The 20,300-nt window shown below is 36.8% G+C and overlaps 1 protein-coding gene across 1 annotated transcript in view; it reads right to left on the minus strand.

Annotated features, from left to right (window-relative positions):
* Positions 1-20,300, minus strand: part of POLR3B (RNA polymerase III subunit B) — a 139,176-nt gene that overhangs the window by 84,466 nt on the left and 34,410 nt on the right. Inside the window, exons 10-12 of the mRNA XM_003929644.4 lie at positions 17,133-17,255; positions 11,118-11,237; positions 6,604-6,738 (exon numbers count right to left, since the gene is read on the minus strand). Coding sequence (XP_003929693.1) covers positions 6,604-6,738; positions 11,118-11,237; positions 17,133-17,255 — 378 coding nt within the window. The remainder of the gene's footprint in view (positions 1-6,603; positions 6,739-11,117; positions 11,238-17,132; positions 17,256-20,300) is intronic.

Raw genomic sequence — 20,300 nt, forward strand, 5'->3', positions numbered from 1 at the left:
TCCCAATTAAAAAATACTAAAAATTGGGATTGATGGTGGTGAGGATACCCATAATTCCTTGCACAGTGGTCAATCTGAAGGTGGCCAAATACCTACCTACTAAGTAGTGGCCCATTAACCAAACACAGCTTCCTCAGTAGTCCAGATACTATTTTTTTTTTTAACAAAACCTAAAATTGCTGTAATTCCATAATTCTAGTTTTAAAATTTTAGTTGTGGTACTATCTGCTGTGATCATCCCAGCCCCATCATCTCTCATCTGGAAAACTGCTACAGCTCTTAGCTGGTACACTCTTGGCCTGTTTATCTCCACATCAGATCTTTCTAAACTAAAAATCAGATCATGTCACTCCCCTGACTAAAGCCCTTCAATGGTCTTCCACTGCATGTAGAATTAAATCCAAGTTCCTTTCCATGACACACGGCCCCAGACCATCCAGCCTCTACCTGGGTCTCAAATGTCATTTCTTACCACCTTGATACCTCACTCCAGCCACACTCAACCCTCTATCAGTTCCTGCAGTCCCTAAACTCATTCCTGCCTTAGAAGATGTGAACTTGCTTGTGTCTCTTGCTGGAATGCAGTTTGCAAGCCTGCATGAGATCAATTTCTCCTTATTCAAATATCAGCCTGCACTTACATGGAAATGAAGAGATGAATATAAATGGTTCCTGTCCTCACTGAGCTTATAATCTAAAAGGGGAAAGAAGCATGGAAGTAAAGAATTATATGTTAATTTACTATGTAAATAAAGACTTGAATAAATTGCTACTGGCCTAAGGAAGACAGAGCAACTAACTGTACCTAGGAGGTCACAGTTTCAGAGAAGGCTCAAATGATGAATAAGGAAGAGTTCCTCTTTAGAGAGAGGGTGAATGGGATACAAGGGAGGGACAGCTTTGGTAGAAGGAATAACTCAAAGGAATGGAGTGATAGAAGAGCATTATGATATGTTTGGAAAGATGTAAGTGGCTCACCTTGGCATGAGATGAGGCTGGAAAGGCACAGAGAAGCACAATCATCAAGGACCCTGCAGGCTCTGTGAAAGAATCTAAATGTCATTCTACAGAGGATATTGTGCTTATGAGTTCCATGGGGTAGTTTCAGGGGAAGGGGACGGAGGCAGAGAAGCCTTTCTGCCCCACCTCAACCAAAAGGGCTCAACTCTTATCTGTTTTAATACTGGAATTCCAACTAAGAGTTCATGCTTTAAAAACTTTGAAACCTATATCTAAAGCTCAGGTCTGCTACAAATGCTCCTGGGAAAAAGACCTGTGCCTAATGACACAGAAAATGTCCAGGAATGTGTTGGGATTGCTTTGCACCAAGTGAATAGGCAGGCACATGGCCAGAGCCTCCAGACAGACAGATGCGGGGGGCAGCCAAGAACAAGAGAAGGCACATGGAGGATTCCAATGTATTGATGCTGTATTCATTCTTAAACTGAATGGGAATATAAAAGTATTTGCTTTATGAGACTTAATGCACACACATTATATATAGTGGTGTGTATGCAATTGTTCATAACTAAACAGCACATACATAAGCAGATACATGTCTATTTCTGTAGCAACAGATACATTTAACTGATTAAATTCCCCCTTAAGTCAAAGGGCTTGACAGTAACGGTCAAATAACATTCTCGGACATTACTGCTTTGAAAAATCTGTTTCACATTAATGAGAACAAACTGTTCCTTTATATAATTTCTTCTGAACTTGCAAAACCTGACTCCAACCTTGTCCCTGACAAAGGTCACCAAAGAAGCCCCACTAAGCATTAATTCACACAGAGGCCTGAATAGTTTTAAGGGCAACAGTTTCCAATGGTTTAACTTTAAAATCAGTTAATAAAGAGATTTGTATATGCATACGGTGTCTCTGGAAGGATACAGTATGCTATAGGAAAATTGACTTTCTGGAAAGGAGGACTGGGGAACTGAGTAAGATGGAAAGGAGAGTCAGAGGTGGGAGAGACTCACTTTTCACTGCAAACTTTTTTGTTTAAAATTCTTTTGCTGTGCTACTTCTTTAAAAAAATGTTTACTAAGAACGACTTCTGCTATTTTACAATGTTTCTAATTTTTACTAACATTATTTTTTTTAAATCATAACTTTTTTTTTTTTTAATTAAAGGTGTTTGTTTAAATTGGTAAAACAAATGAATAACCATCGGAATAACAAAAGACGTGTCTTGGGCTTGGCAAAATCTCATTCTAGGCTGGTAGTATCATTCACAGATACATATCTCCTGGGAAAATTCCAGGGGACTCAGGATGTAGTACCTCTAATTAGGAGCACGCTAGTGCTTTATACAACCATACCCCTAAGTTACCACATCTTTAATTATTAAGGAAACTTGGCAACCTCTTCTCTTCAACCACACCATCATCCCTCTGTGACAACCACACAGACTGATCTCTTAAGTAGAATTGTTACCAGCAACACAGACTCGAAATTGCTAAAATATGATTTGGCTGACACATCATTCCCTAACTTGGCATCTTCCATTAACCACATCACATCTCCCTGTAGTGACCTCACAGCTTTCAGAAGGAGCCATTCAAATAGCCTCAGCACAAGAGTGAGAAGATTGCATTTGTGTGTTAAAATAATTTTATTAGTACTGTGGAAGATGAATGAAGTTGGGGTAAGGTTACACTGATGTTGAAGGCCTGTGCTCTAACAGTTACACTGGAGATAAATTAGAGATGCATTTCAGGAAGTGGCACAAGCAGGATTTGATGATTTTACGAACCTGATGTGTAGTGTGAAGGAACAAAAAGAGTCTGGAGTGATATAGAGGTTCGTAGCTCAGCAGCATGGGTAGATAGCACTGCTAACTGATTATGACAGCAAATGAAGAAAGAATATCAGAATTAAAAAGGGCTTTAAAGTAAACTATTTCAGAACATGTAATTAATTGATTCATTACTACAGTAAATGTGATAAAAACTATATCTGGGGCATCTTATTAGTTGCTAAGTTTATTAAGATGAACAAGAAAGATACAATCTGTGTCCTCATGAAGCTTCAAGTCTACTGTGAAAACGAACGGACCTCTGCTGCTTGCAGCATACTGAGTTAGATTCTCTGAGGAGTCTGGTTGCTACAATATGGCTAGATTCTGGATAAAACATGCTTCTCATGTATTGCTGGGGTTGCAGAAAGAATAAGAAAACTCTAAGGCACCCTCTCCCCTAACCACCAAGAGTCACAAGAAGCCACAGTAGGATGTAGGGAGCAATAAGCAAACCCAAATGGCAGAGTTGCCCTGAGAATAAATATGGTATCAGCTTAGGAATCTGGAGACTAAATCCAAGTTCACTGACATGATAAGGGATGTGAACTTGAAACTCATAATCCTCAGAATCATGTAAGAAGACTTAAAAGTTCCAGATTAGCATTAGTCCCTGCAAAAGAAAACACATATTCCCAAAAGAAAATATCCTTAGTATACCACTCAGGATCTAAGATCAATTAAATATGAGTTCATAAACAAACACAGCTGAACTCACAAGAGACCAAGCTATCTTGAGTAAGAGTAATCAAAAAGAACTAACTCAATGCTTTAGAACATGAGATACTGGAATTACTACTCTATTTCACTGATTGGAATTTTTTTTCTCTTTTTTTTTTTCCTTTTGTAGCCCATTCTGAACATGGGATACATCTTAACACTTAACACTGGGTCATAATTTAACTGGCGATGTGTTTCATTTCTTAGTTGAAATAAAAATAGTGGTCCATTTTATAATTAATCGCATATTAGATTCTAAATGCTTAAATATAGTAATCAGATATGGAATAAAAATAGCTATGTAAATCAATGGTGAAATTAAAAATACACACAAAATAAGATGATCAAAATGACCACAAAATCATTTTTCCAACTTTTCTGAATGTTTGGGAATTTTCATCATAAAATGTAAAACCAACAAATTACCAAAAAGTAAACAAGAAAAACTCAATTACTGAACATGGCTGAATAGAAAATGAACTGAGTGCTAAATCAGAAAAAAATCACTCAGAATGCAGTAAAGGAACAAAGATAATAGAAAAAAGAAAACAGAGGTTAAAAGATACGGGAAAAAAATAAGAGTTTAAAACACATTTAGTTGGAAAATCTGAAAAAGAGAATAGAAAGAAGGGAGGATAGGCAACATTTGAAGAGATAATAGCTGAAAATTTTTCTGATTAAAGACATTAACCCATGGGTAGCAGGAACAGACACATACCAGGCAAAATAAATAAAAGAAATTCACACCAAGCCATATCATAAAGAAACTGCAGAATAACAAAAGCCAAAAGAAGATCTTAAAAGCACGTAGAGAGATAAGACAGAACACCTATGAAGGAACTACAATGGCTCTGTGCCATTCAAGGTATGGTATACATTATTCATTTAATCCCATAACAATCCTAAAAGGTACATGGCATGAATCCCATTTTTATAGATGGGAACCTGAGGCAGAAGGAGGTGAAATATCCGCCTAAAGTAAAAAAACAAACAAACTAGCAAATGGTGGGAGATAATAAATATCTCTACCACCAAATGGTGAGAGATAATAAATATCAACCCAGAATTGTACATCTATGAAAATTCTCACTCTAAAGGCCTAAACTTAAGAGCTAAAACTGTAAAACTTTAGAAGAAAACACTGGATAAATCTTCATGACACTGAATTTGGATATAATCTCATGATTATGACGTCAAAAGCAATGGCAACAAAAGAAAACAGTAGACAAACAGAACTCTTTCAAAATTAACAACTGTTGTACATCGAAGGACACTACCAAGAAAACGAAGAGATAACCTAGAGAATAGGAGAAAATAATTGCAAATCAAGTATCTGATATATGTATGTATCCAGAATATACCAAGAACTCCTATAACTCAACAACAACAAGAAAAAAAATCTTTAAATGGGCAAAGGACTTGAATAGACATTTCATTTCTTCAAAGGTGTATAACGTCATCAGTTTTTAGGGAAATGCAAATCAAAATAGCAAACAGGACACTTGTTTATAGTACAGGAGCTCAAACAAGAAGGTAGAACATTGCTTTGTTAGACTGCAAGTAGGAACACGTGTATAAAGTGACTGAAATTTTTTGCAGCTCTACATATGCCTGCAAATGGCCAATAAAATGGCTGTTGAGTACAGATTTGGAGGTTGCAAATACATTTTAGCAAGTATACAAATTTGCAAAGATGGAATACACAAATAATGAGGCTCAACTGTATAATCTAGACAAAATGTTAGATAAAACTACTTGAAATGCATTGCAGAGTAACAGGAAGCAGGAAGAAACTGAAGAAAAGGAATGCTTATCAAAAGAAATAGTTTGGAGAGAGTTTCCAATTTTAAGGCTTTTCACCTAAGGGCAGGCAGTGGTCCTTGTCAAATCAGAAAGCTAAAACATGAGAAAGTAAGTTGCACTCTTACTGGATTGAAGAACCAAAAGAAAAAGATCTGAGCTACTCAGCAACTGGAATGTAAGTGAGAAAATTCCAAATTTCATATTTAAACTCTGTCTAAATCCCCAACTGACCCCAGCTATGACTGAAAAAACTAAACGAATATTTTAGCTGACGTTTGCTGCAAGGAGGCAGGATTCAGAGGTTTTTCAGCCAAGTTCGCTGTCTTAAAACAACAAAAACTGGAACACTCTTTAGAGGAATACAGCAGAATCCAGAGCCTCTACAACTTATCCACAATGTCTATCAGGTCACAATCCAAAATTATTAGACATAAGAAGAAATAGAAAAACATCAGCCACATTCAAGAGAAAAGCTAATGAAGAAACTGACCCCCGAAATGACTGAGATGTTGAAATTAGCAGACAAAGGTTTTAAAGCAGCTATTAAAATACAAGGAGGTAAATAAAAATATGCTTGTGATGGATGAACAGATAAGAAATCTTTGTACAGAAACAGAAGCTATGAAAAAATACCCAAATGAAATTTCTAAAACAGAAAAATACAGTATCGAAACTAAAAAATTAACTGGAGCCTTTTAGAAACTTGCTAGCCAAAGATTTTTGGATGCTTGCTAGCTGGCTGAAAGAGATAAACACTCTCAAAATAAAATGTCATTTATCAACTAAGGCTTCAAATGGGATTCGAGATATCCTCACTAACCTACCTCTACCATATCACCAAAACAATTGGGATTGTTTCCTTAATTGTTGTCTTTCCCCTCCACTTGGACTATAAGCAGTAAGAGAAAAGGGGCTTTTGTCTGTCTAACTCCCTCTTCTATAGCTAGTACTTAGGAGTATGCCTAGAACACAATGGGTCTTTAGCAAATACTTGTTAAATGAATAAATGGCATCACTTAAGATCATACTTCACTTTGTATATTATACAAAATGAGGGTAAACATCCTAACAAAAGATATACGTTATATATTATTAACATCTAAAATATTAATGTTTTTATAGCTAAAGGAATTCTAAGATATAAGTTGGGTATGAAATATTTATACTTCAAACATGCATACTATATTTCATTCAAATGTTTCTTCCTCTTATATGAAATGAAAACCAAATTAATTTTCATTAAGGAAAATAAGATTTCTGACATAAAATAATTAAATCACCTGTCCTGCCAATTCCAGTCGTTTGTTACCATAATAATCTCTGTCGTCTACTTTATTATCTCCTTGGGCCAGAATTACTCTTCGCACCATCACTGCAGTATAGATACATTTGGCTCGGAAATTGAATTCCTTAACCTGTTAAGTCAGAAATTGGAGAAAATTTTTAAGAAAATGGACACTAAAATTTAATGTACCACAAGAAAAACATCAATATTATAACATTTAAGTAAGAAAATACTGAATTGTTATGATTCCCTCCATTCAAATAAATTCAACTAGTCTGGAAACTTCCTGAGCTGAGAAGATGACTTTTCATCATTGTCCTCAGTACCTATGAGTACCTTTGTGTCAAACATGACTATTGTCAACTTCTTTCCATCCTATATACTTCATGCCATTTCTTCATTAAAGGTGGAATCCATCACTCCCTTGGGATTGGCCTATGATTAGTTTAACCAAGAGAATACAGCAGAAATGATAACAAGCCAATTCCAGAATTCACTTTTAAGTCAAATGGCAGTTTCCTCTTCCTTTCTCTTAGAGTCCTCAGACACTACATGAGAAGTTCAGAACACTACTGTGCAGAGAGAGAGGCTACATTTCATTTAGTAAAATCTCAAAGAAACGGAAAATCAAGGAGGGGCCAGAGATATAAGTGAAGACGCCATCTTGAATGTGCAGCCCAGGTGAGCTTCCAGATCACTCTAGCCTCAGCTGTTATCTGTCTGCAACTTCGTAAGAGACCTGAAATGAGAACTCCCTCCTCCAACTGAAGTTAAATCCAATGGAACCACAGAATCATGAGATATACAATAAATAGTTACATTAAGCCATTAAGCTGTAGAACTGTTTGTTATGCAGTGATAACAAGAATTGTACTAAAATGTTGCCTGGCGTGCAACAAATATCTGCTGAATGAATGAACAGATGAATCAATTTGTAGCAAATGTTCTAGTCAATCTTCTCTAGTATAAACACTGAAATCCATATGAATGAATCTGGCTCAATCAGTAAGTTGACTCAGAATTGGTAAAATAATTGCACTGGTTTGTTTGGAGAGACAAGTAGATCCTTTCCCTACATCTAAAAAGGCAAAATTTGAGAATGTAGCCTGAGCTTCTGCCAATTTCAAGGAATATTTATAGGCTTTTCCACAGATGATACATACTATTATAAGATTTCCTTTTTACTTACCTTAATCATTTAGTAAAATCCCAATGAAATCCCTTTTATTAATTTATCACTATGACAATAAACAGATTGCATTACAAGAAAAAAAAAAGCAAGTAATCTCCTTCATACATTTTGTTGTTGCTGCTAAGTAATTCCACTAAATAATGTAGGATGTTAGAATTCTGTATGTGTTTCAAAAAACTCCATTTTCCTTCAAAGGAAGTTTTATTTCTTCTCTAGGTCAATTTACTCTCTATTACTGAGAACTCTGGAATGTGTTAAAAGAAATGTTTGAATGTGGTAAAAGAAAAAGTAGCCCTAAAAGCTACTTTGTTATCTTGTACCCATAAAACAATTACATCAATAAGAAGTTCTTTAAAAAGAAAAGTCTCTTGTCCATCCTCAAAAAAAACCCAAAAAACCCTGTATAATCATAACACCAGTTACCACAATACCAAGCAGAAAAACTCAGTGTCTGGGCAGCTATAAGTAATTTACAGTTTCAATTGCTGTATCAAAAGCTATATGATCCTCCATTTAAGTACATCTAATTTACATTTTATTGTTCTAATCTTAATGTGGCCAAGTTACATGAAACATCTAACTCTTCTAGTTATCTTTCCTGTTAATGATAAAAATGAACCAAACTTCCATTAACAAAATTTTCAATTTTTAACAAAGCCCATTTCACATTTTCCTTTTGCATAAACACTGGTAGATTCTCTCAAGATGTTTATAAGTAGAAATAAATATGGATATTTATGGAAAATGCCCTTACTTAACTGTATAATGCCAGTCCTTGATTAGAGGTACAGTCCATCACCCCCTTGGGCTTGAACCCCAACTCATTTCACTCCCCTTTTTAATGACTATATGCTGAAAAGCAAACTCTAGGTCTAACCTGAAATGAGTTAATTTTTCCAGGACTGTTCCCAAAGTCACAAGGTGAGTGGGGATTCTCTCAATCTAGTGGCTGATAAAACTTTTTGGGAGAAAGCAAAGAGTAGTTTAGATACTCCTTTGTAGGATATTAACCTGTGGCTTATCTGAAAGAGGGAGAGAAAAAAGCACTAAAAATGAACCCAGAACGCTGAAACAGAATTGTTGCCTGTTTCAAAACCCTGGGGACCTTTTAATATTACGTTGGAGTAAAGAGTGGTCTGGGACTTAGGCATCTTGGAGCTTAATCACCCTTAGAGCAGTGGTTTCTAAATTTTAACATGCATTACAATCATCTGGAGGGCTTGTTAAGCAAGACACAGGTTGCTAGAACCCACCCCTAGAGTTTCTGATTCAGTAGGTCTAGGGTAGAGTCCAAGTATTTCTTACAAGTCATCCAGTGATGCTGATGCTACTAGTACAATGAGAACCACAGTCCCCAAGGAACTGATATCAAGGAACCAGGATATCAAGACCAAGGGCTCTTCTGCAGTAATAGGTTTAATCATCTTTAAACAACCAATTTTAAGCTAGGCTTCATTCTATGCAATAATACCATAAAATCACATACACCACAAAAATAGATTTGATCTGCTAGTTGTATTCTTTCTAATAAGTGCTTAATTACTTACATAAAAAATGGCCCTGTATCACTGAAAATCATCCTACACATATCACACTTAGGTAAATAATGTCCTAAACAATTTTAGAAAACGAAGATCTTTTCCCTGGTCCATCTATTCTGACTTTATTCCTCACTGGATTGTGTATAACCAAGCTTTTAAAATGGTAATTTAGGCTCCATGCAACCACAGAAAAGTGCAAATGATTATCTTTATCAGTCTAGATAAACAAATGTTAGTATCAGCAGGACTAACTGATACAGAAGAATGTTTCATTAACCCAACATTCTTCTCAGTTACAGTATGAAGGTAAGTGCAGCTCCTAATAGCTACATGGGGAGCTGTGCAAAATATAGAACTTTATGTATATTATATATCGGAATCATCACAGAAACCCTGTGAGAAAGTGGAATTACTTTTATCATAAAAAGAGAAAAGTGAAGCTCAGAAAAGTTCAGATTTGCCCAAATTTAATCAGGTAGGAGGTAAGACACCAGAATTTGAACAATCAGATCTCAGGCTCCAAAAGCTCTTATCGTTTCTACTATCATTTTTGCTATTCTAAGTTTCAGACTCTTTCCAATCATCCAAAAGAGCTTAAAATTCAGTTCAGACCGAGGTTTAGCATTCAGAATTTTCTAAGTTTTTGGATTAAATCAAGGATGCGCACAAATGGTAGCCAAGGGGCAGAATGAGAGACCTGTATTATTTGGATTGAAAGGTGTTTTAATACAGGAAAATCAGATCTGAATGCGTTCAGGTGATTACTCTTGACTTCCACAGATCCTTTGACCTTCCATTATTTTATAGTTAGCCCCTGAAGGTAGTGTTTGCAACTCTTGAATTAGATTATTCATGGATGGAACACATGGTAACTCCTTACAAACCAGACTATTTAGTTAACAAGATAATCTTAACAAATAATAATTCTATAACTTAGGAAGAGTAGCATATACATTAAGTGGGAAGAAAATTGAGGGCTGCTTCTTACTAATATCACACATGCCAATATGGCTGATCTCTGTTTAATAATAATAATAAATAAATATTATATACTAGTTCAAGGGTCAGAAGATAGGTTCTAGCCCTTACTCTTACTGCTAACCAGCTGGGTGATAATGCAAATCATCTAAGCATGTTTGGATCAGGGAATCTTCACAGTAAGTGAAGGAAGTTGGATAATGTAAACTTTAAAATTCAAAGTCTAGAAGATGAACTCATCCAGTAAGCATTTTTAAAACTATCTGTTGTGGTGATGGTTGTACAATAATGTGAATGTACTTAAATCCAGAAAATTGTACACTTAAAACAGTAAACTTTGTTATACATATTTTACCATTAAGTATATTTTACCATACAATAAGCATAAGCATATTTTATATAAGCATATTTTACCATACAATAAAAAAATGTATGGGCAAGGCATGTACGCTTATTTTCATTTACTTAAAAAACATGTAAGACACCATCTCTGTCCTTCAAAACCATGAAATCTAGTAGCAGTACTAATATATGTATGAATATAAAAATAACAATAATTTAAGACTTAAAGAGCAACCACGAGAGAGTAAACATGATGATGGCGATACAGTTCACATTCTCTGAGTATCAATAAACTGCAGATAATGGAATATTATTTCTGGTGGGGCAGTACAGTCCTCCTTAGAATTTTCTCTTGAGGAATTAGACTTTAAACAAGGGAAACTCTTATCACAGTTCTTAACCGGAATTCACAGACGCCACAGTCATTATTCACAGTAACAAAGGTGTATAACTCACTGGGACATGGGTCAGAATGGTGGAAGCCAGAAGCTCTCTTGCTTCTTCTATTTTGGTTTTCTTTGGTCCGCCTCCCCACATCCTTTGCCTTCTTACTTTGTTCCCTATATATTTTAATGCCTATAAAAAACAGATTATAATAATGTTTGAATGACATCACTGGATTTAGTAAGCACCAAACCATACATACACTATGAGCAAAAGAGATAAAGACCCTGGTTATAGGGAACGCTGTACTGGGTCTAGTTGAAAATCAACATTTATCATAAATTAATGATAAACTAGCATAGCACCCTGTCTAATACACTGATTCCCTTTTTATTTTTTGTTTTCTTACTAAAAAATTGATACATTGTCATTGTAGGAAATTTAGAAAATACAGACACAGGTAAAATGTGTGTGTGTGTGTGTGTGTGTGTGTGTGTGTGTGTGTGGACATATAGCAGCCATCAGTCCTTCACCCAGAGAAAATCACAAATTTTATAGTAGTACTTTTTCCCTCTCAAAAATGAATCATATCATGTAAGACCTCTACACTGAAAGCTACAAAACAGTGCTGAGAGGAAACAAAACCTAAATAAACTGAGTGTCATGACATGTTCATGGATTGGATGATTCAATGGTATTAAAAGCGGCTTAATGTTAAAATTCTCTCCAAGCTGACCAATACATTCATAATTGTTAATTATACCCTTAGCAGGCTTAAAAAGCAAAAACTGATTAATTCTAAAATTCCAGATTCTAAGATTTACATGGAAATGCAAAGGGCCTGGAGTAGCTGGAACAACACTGAAAGAAAAAAGTTGGAATGCTACATTACCTGATTTTAACTATAAAGCTGCAGCGATCAAAAGTGTGATACCGGCATAAGGATAGACAAATAAATCAATGAAAGAGAATAAAAAGTTCAAAAATAAATATATACTAAATGGTCAGTTGACTTTTGATGAAAGTACCACAGCAATTCAATGAGGAAGGAAAAGTCTTCTCAACAAATGGTGTTGAAACAAGTATCCATAAAGCAAAAAATTAATCTTGACCCCTACCTCACAACAAATATAAAAATTAGATTAAGATGAATTTTAGACCTCACTATAAAAATTATTAATAAAACTATAAAGCTTTAAGAAGAAAACACTGAAGAATATAGTCCTGATCTTGGGGTAGGCAAGATTTCTTTAAACAGAACACAGAGAGCAATAAATATAAAAGACAAACAAATAAAAAACATCTCCTGAATTTTTTTTTAAATTAAAAGATAGAATTAAGAAAACAAATAGGGAGGCAATGGACTGGGAGGAAATACATAAAGCTAACAAGGAAGTTGCATCTAGCATTTGTTTTTAAAAGGACTCTGAAACTCAGTAATAAAAAGACAACCCACTAAGGAAAATGGACATTTGGCTCACACTCCACAAGAAGAAAACACAAATAGCCAATAAACACATAAGCAAGAGTTCAACATCATTTATCATACCACAATGAGATACTCATTAGAGTGGCTAAAATTTAAAAAACTGACAACACCAGATATTATGAGGACATGAAGCAATCAGTGCTTTCTATCAGGCTGGATGCAGTGGCTCAGGCATATAATCCCAGTACTTTGGGAGGCTGTGGTGGGCAGATCACCTAAGTACGGAGTTCAAGACTAACCTGGCCAACATGGTGAAACCTCATCTCTACTAAAAACACAAAAAAACTAGCCAGGCGTGGTGGCACACACTTGTAGTCCCAGCCACTTAGGAGGCTGAGGCAGGAGAATCGTTTGAACCCAGGAAGCAGAGGTCGCAATGAGCCGAGATCATGCCATTGCACTCCAGCCTGGGTGACAGAGTGAGACTCCATCACAAAACAACAACAACAACAACAACAAAAACAAAAAACCCCTCATATACTGCTGATAGAAATGCAAAATAGTACAATCATATTTTGGAACAAGTATATATAAAAGTTACGTACATATCTGCTCTTTGATTCAGCAATTCTATTCTTAGGTGCTCATCCATGAGAAATGAAACATGTCCACATATCCACACAAAGATTTGTTTATATAGTCTTATTCATAATTGCTAAAGACTGAAAAAAACACCAAGTGTCTATCAACAGGAAAACAGATAAACTGCGGGATATTCCTACAATGAAATACTATTCAGGAATAAAAAGAAATGAACGACATGGATAACTGACATAAAAAGGAATGAAAAGGAACAACTTGGATGAATCTGACAATAAGCTCAGCAAAAGAAGCTAAACACCGAAGAGTATATATGGTCTAATTTCACATATAAAGCTCTACAACAGGCAAGACTAATCTATGGTGCAAAAATCACTATCTATGGTGCCTAATTCCCTATATAAAGTTCTGTAATATGCAAAACTAACCTACGGTGCAAAAATCAGAGAAGTGAAGAAAAAAATCAGAGGGTAAAGGTAAAGACTGACTAGGAAGAGGCATGAGGGAATTTTGTGGGATAAAGAAATATTCTATATCTTATAAAGTCATACAATTAAGATTTATACATTTTAGTGTACATAAATTTACTTAAAATAACCAAGTAAGGGTGTCGACAACTTCTGAAGGTAGGCGTTGGATACATGAGTATTTATAACACTATTCTATGTACTTTGTATAGGTTGAAATTTTTCCTAATTAATAGTGTTTAAAGAAGAGCAGTATGTCGTTCTTATTATTTTGGAACAATGTACTCTTTTTTTCTTTTTCTTTTGAGACAGGGTTTCACTCTGTTGTCCAGGCTGGAGTTCAGTGTGTGATGCCAGTTTACTGCAGCCTCAACTTCCTGGGTTCAGGCAATTCTCCCACCTCACTCACTCTCCCAAGCAGCAGAACTACAGGCAGAGGCCACCATGCCCAGTTAACTAAAATACAATAAAAACCTTTGGTAGAGATAGGGTCTCACTATGTTGCCTAGACTGGTCTCAAACTCCTGACCTCAAGTCATCCTCCTGCCTCAGCCTCCCAAAATGGCAAGATAACAGGCATGAGCCACTTTGCCTATCCAAGAATGAACTTTAAAAAAAAAAAAAAAGACTTTCAGTTTAACAGAAGAAAAGGCTGGGATCTTTGATTCTTCATCTTGGAATTCCTGCCCAATTACCTGCTTGGGAAATTCCTTTTTCACACTTCAAAACCTAGATCAGGTATCACTTCTTCTTCGAAGGCTTTCCTAACCCCACTCCTCTTTCTCTGCAATTTTAATTCCTTATGCATTCAGAATTTCATAGTTTCATTCATGTTCACATCATATTATGTTTTAATGATCTATTTACATGTATGTTCCTCCTACTAGACTTTGTGGGTGGGAATTCTGTCATCTTTTTCTTTGACTCTCAATGACTAGCACAGTGTTTAAAATGGAACAAAACTCTGTCTCCATGATAAGATTTGGACTTCAAATCTAAATCTTTCCCATTAAAAGGCCATTAGACTGTAAGATAAACTAAGACCCTGAAAACACTTGCTGCAGTGAACTAGCAGTAAGTAGTAACTAAGTAACTGAAGAAAGCAGAACAGTTGGCAGGAACCGTAAGTAGACAGGCAGTTCGGCAGTTCAGCTTTCCCTAAACCAAGCTGTCTTCAATAAATTTTGGCCTTCTAGTTTCCTTGTGAAAAAGGCTAAGATTCTTCTCTTCTTTGAGGGGGAAATAGAGGAACGCAGGTGAGCAGGGTATCCCTTGTGATGCATGGGCCAAGATGACATGCCTAGTGTATCCTATCCCCTGCTAAAGCTAATACTTTCTTCTCTCTATACTAGAGCCCAAGATAATGATGACATAAAACATACATTACCAACACAGAAAGAAGGCTTCAGGAAGAGAAGAAATGTGAGAGACTACAAAGGGAGGTATTAAAAACAAAAAAACAAAACCCCACAGATTTTTTTTTTTTTTTTGAAATGGAGTCTTGCTCTGTCACCCAGGCTGGAGCGCAGTGGCATGATCTTGGCTTACTGCAACCTCTACCTCCCAGGTTCAAGTGATCCTCCTGCCTCAGCCTCCCAAGTACCTGGGATTACAAGTGTCCACCACCACGCCCAGCTAATTTTTGTGTTTTTAGTAGATGCAGGGTTTCACCATGTTGGCCAGGCTGGGTCTTGAACTCCTGACCTCAGGAGTTGTCCAGGCTGGTCACGGGTTTCTTTATAGCAATGTGAGAGCAGACTAATACAAAGTGTACTACTTACTGCAGTTTCATTTAGAATAGCATAGAACATTCATGTTTTCATGACTGATAATATGTGTTCTACATACCAACTATTTTGGATTACTTGCATCTCTATATCCTTTTGTTAGTATCAATAGCTAATGTGCCTTAATCCAGCATACAGAGTGCAAGCACTTTCAAAGTTACACTTCCCTTTTGAGGAAAAGGAACATTTGTCTTGCTTATGTTAACTTCCCTCCATCTTTTCACTAACCTGATTTAATTCAGTTAGCTGAAATTTTCTGCCAGAACCTATTTAACAGAATAAATGAATCATTTTTCAACCTACAGTTTGGGTCCTGCTCAAATAGCTTTACAATGTTAGGGTTATTTGACCCCAATGACGATGTTTAAAATAAAATGCATAATAATAATGGATTTCATTGAAGCCACTGGGGAACCATTAAGGTAAACTGCTCTTGTACAGCACTACACAGCTTTAAAGAATAGGTTATCTCCCAAAATGAAACCAATTATTCCTGTTGGCAGGGTAGATTCTACATTTTCTGCTTCTTGGATATTTCTTAATGTTTTCTCTTCATGTTCTTGGAACCGTTGGACAATATGACTTTAGTGTACAACAAAGATTCATGCCTACCAAATATTTCATTTTTGATAAGGCCAAAAATAGAATCTCCTAAATACAAACCATCCTTCCTGGTGCTGCCTTCCCTCTAACTGCAGTCACCTATTAATTAACTATAAAAAAAAAAGAGGAAGGCAGTGATAAGAATAACCCTTACTGATTTTGCTTTGGAATTACATATACTGACCTATTTCAATCTTTTAAAGTATCTAGCGTAGTCTACAAAAATATCAATACTGATTTGATTTCAGAATACAAACTAACATATATAACTGGGAAATGCTTTCTCTACAAGCATCCTGGGTGAAGAGAAAAAAGCAGCCTGGAGTTTACATATGTCATATGTTACCCACAAAATAGACAATGTACATGTGGGTAGGTAAGAAATGACTATTGCGGTTCTATAGTAGAGAATTCCCACCTCCCAGGATGGCTATGAGGGATGCTACCTTTGATTTATACTTAGGAAAGCATTTGCAAATATGGGACTAAAATCCTAAGTATGGCTGCTGGGGCTCCCTCCATGTGGGAAGGGAAGTATAATTATTTTTATTATGGTCTGTCTGTGTGTGTGTGTATTTCCCAATCTTCATCTTTGAGTCTTGTCCTAAAATTCCCAGGATCCAACCAGGAGTACCTAAGCAGGTCCATGAAGGCTCTGCAGTGGTAAAAGGGACTACTCCTGGGTTTTCCTTGCTGTCTAAAGCAGCACTGGGAATTCAGGAAAAGAAACAGAAACCACATACAACTGGATGCCTAAAGCAACTAAAGTAGGGAATAAAAAAAGATACTAAAGAATGCACATGCACACACGCGCACGGATACACACACACACCTACACACACACACACACACACACACACACACCCCCACCCATGTACACGAGAGTTGCCATAGTTAAAAAAAATATATTATCATTCAGGCAAATAAGGAAAAAAATAGTACTTTCTATTATATCAAAACAAACACCTCTTGGCCATATATGCCCATTCTAATTTAGGCACCACAGGCTCCTCATTTGTCTGGGCAAACTCCATCCTCCAACCCCTACAAAAGTGAGTTAAAGAAACTTCACTCCTCCCATCTCCCCAATACCTTTCCCAAATCTATGAGCCCAAAGTCATCAATCCGATGAGTTTTATCAATGAGTGGCATCAAGTTTCCAATTCCATTTCATAGCTAAGGACGACATGAAAAGACACACCTGCATCTGTGTGAAAATCTGAGCTTTCTGGCACTCTTCCAGACTGGGCCCAAATGCAGCCATCACGTGCTCCTCAGTTCCAATCATCTGCACAATTTCCTGGTCACTCTCAACACCCATGGCCTAGGAAGGAAAGAAAAGATAGAAAGAGTGCTGGCTTTGTGTTAACTCACTGACATTTGCTTATGCTAATTTGGCATTGTTTGTGGGTATTACTTCTAAGCAAAAGCTAGCTCTTCTCTCAGAAACGGTGCCATCTGGCATTGGCAGCCTTGCCCAAGCTGCAGAAGAACCTGAAACAGAAATTTTGATTAGAAAGTGAAAAACAAACATTCTCAAACATTTTTGGCATGTGTACTATCTGCTAAAATTTTTAAATACTCTAAGAGTTTCATCATGAAAAAAGGAGGCTGGGAGGTACAGTAAAGACAACCGGTCATAACTACGAAGGCAAACTGCAAAGAAACAACCAAAAGGCAGTGAATCTGAAAAGATGCATTGCTGAAAATAAGCAGAACCCCAATTAGTCTTGCCATAAAATTAATTTTTCTGAGAACCGTCTAATCACTCATATTTAGGCTAAAAGAATTTTTCCTAAAACAAGTTTTACCTCACTATTCTGGAGATATCAAACTATACTTCATGCAGGTTTTAAAGGAGACTTTTAAAAAGCAGAAGCACAAGGGTGCACAGTGGCTTATGCCTGTAATCCTAGCACTATGGGAGGCTGAGCCGGGTGGATCACCTGAGGTCAGGAGTTCGAGAACAGCCTGGCCAACGTGGTGAAACCCCATCTCTACGAAAAATACAAAAATTAGCTGGACGTGTTGGTGCATGCCTGTAATCCCAGCTACTCGGGAGGCTGAGGCAGGAGAATTGTTAGAACCCTGTGGGGGCGGAGGTTGCAATGAGCTGATATTGCACCACTGCACTCCAGCCTGGGCAACAAGAGCAAAAATCTGTCTCAAAAAAAAAAAAAAAAAAAGTAGGAACACACTTAAGAGGTTTCAGAAACCCACTTAAGTGTTTCAAGGTGGCAGCAGCAACACAGGTCTTTGTAGATTCCATATGGTATTAGGGCTCACTCCTTCACACATTTGCTTGGAATTCTGCCATATGAAGGAACACAGCATAATCTCACTGAATCTCTCTTGGAAGAGTAATAGCCTGCTTCTTAGAAGCAAGGGGAAAAGTTATGTTTGCATTAAAATTCTTACTTCAGCTGTAGAGAAGACAGAATCAGAGGATAATTGCCTAGTTAGTGTTGATGCCCTAGTTCTCAATTCTCCACACAAAAGACAAAGAAAGGGAAAATCAAATCCCAAGTTCTAATGCAGAACATGAAGGACATTATTCTGAGTACAACAGAAGGGCATCTATCTAAAAGTCAAGAGATTTGAGGTGTTCGTCCTAATATAATACCAACAACAGACACAGGCATTACAACTATTACCATCATGCAACCTCTTCGCCTCTATTTTCTCATTTGCATAAATGAAAAATCAGATCCCTTCCAGCTCAGAATTCTATGACTCTACATTCTACATTTGACCTTCAGTGGTCTGCATTATATAAATTTGATTTGGATACTTTAGGATCAAATGTAAACTTTTAGAAAGTTTTGAAGATTTGGGGGGAAGCTGAATTGATGCCATGTCTCTTTTAGACCAACTGTGGTGGTTTTAAAAATCTTCACAGATTCTTACACACCCCCTTCAAAAGGTAGAGACTAATTCCCCACCGCAAGTGTAGGCTAAGCTCAATGCCTCATTTCTGCAGGAAAAATGTGGAGGTGGCACGTACGATTACTTTGAAGGCTTGGTCATAAAAGGCATTATAGCTGCCTGTGTGCTCTATCTTGGAGTGCTCTCTCTCGGAGAAGATAGCTGCCATGTCATGAAAACATGCAAACTGTCTGTGACAAGGTCCAGTAGTGAGAAACTATGTCCTCTTACCAACAGCCAATGAGGACCTGCCCTTTTCTGTCAACTGCCATGTAGGTGAATTATCCTGGAAGTAGATCCTCCAGCCTGCTTCAGTTCAGCCTTCAGGTAACTGCAGCCCTGGCTGGTATCTTCTCTTTTTTCCTCTTTGGAGAAGGGGTCTTACTTATGTTGCTCTGGCTGAAGGCGGTGGGCATTCACAGATGCAATCATAGTGCTCTACAGCCTCAGGCTCCTGGGCTTAAGTGGTCCTCCCGCCTCAGCATCCTGAGTAACTGGGACTATAGGCACGTGCCACTACGTTCAACTTGCAGCTGACTTCCTGAGTCATGAAAGACCCTGAGACAGAACCACCCAGCCAAGCAAGTCTTAAATTCCCAACTAATAGAAGCTATGCCATAATTTGTTACACAGAGCAGATAACTGATATACCAACTTTTGGAATTAAATTCACTATCTAAATTTAAAACAATTTATTAAATGTACAACTTGTTTTGTTCCAATTTTTTTTGTTGTTGTTTAGCAAACAAGTTCTCAGGATGCAAACCCTTTTTCTACAGTTTTTGCAGTCTTTTTTTTTAACCTCCAATTTGATATGGCACATTATTCAAATGGATACTAGAAATAACTCCACTATTTAAAAATTATACAATATCATTAAAATACTTAGACTTTCATGGATTAAAAGATAACAGTCCTAAAAAATATTATCACTTCTAATTTTTAAACAAACAAACAAAACTAGATTATTCTTAGCTCAAGCACACTGAGTTGCATTTACTTGATGGTGATAGCATATGTGCAAAGCTATCTACACTTTCTCTTTGTTCTGCAAGTAGCCAGTCACAAATATTAGAACAGAATTCTCTTCTATGGTGTTTAAATGATAGAGGTTAAATATCCTTAATCTGAAAATCCAAAATACTCCAAAATCTGAAACCTTAAAAAAAAGTTGTGGGGAAGGAGGTTTTTTTGTTTTGTTTTGTTTTGTTTTGGAGACAGATTCTTGCTTTGTCACCCAGGCTGGAGTGCCGTGGTGGAATCTTGGTGCAATGCAATGCAACCTCTGCCTCCTGGGTTCAAGTGATTCTCTTACCTCAGCCTCCCAAGCAACTGAGACTACAGGCACTTGCCACCATGTCCAACTAATTATTGTATTTTTTTAGTACAAATGGGGTTTTACCATGTTGACCAGGCTAGACTCAAACTCCTGGCTGTAAGTGAT

Source organism: Saimiri boliviensis, chromosome 7 (genome assembly GCF_048565385.1).
Source record: "Saimiri boliviensis isolate mSaiBol1 chromosome 7, mSaiBol1.pri, whole genome shotgun sequence".
NCBI lineage: Eukaryota > Metazoa > Chordata > Mammalia > Primates > Cebidae > Saimiri > Saimiri boliviensis.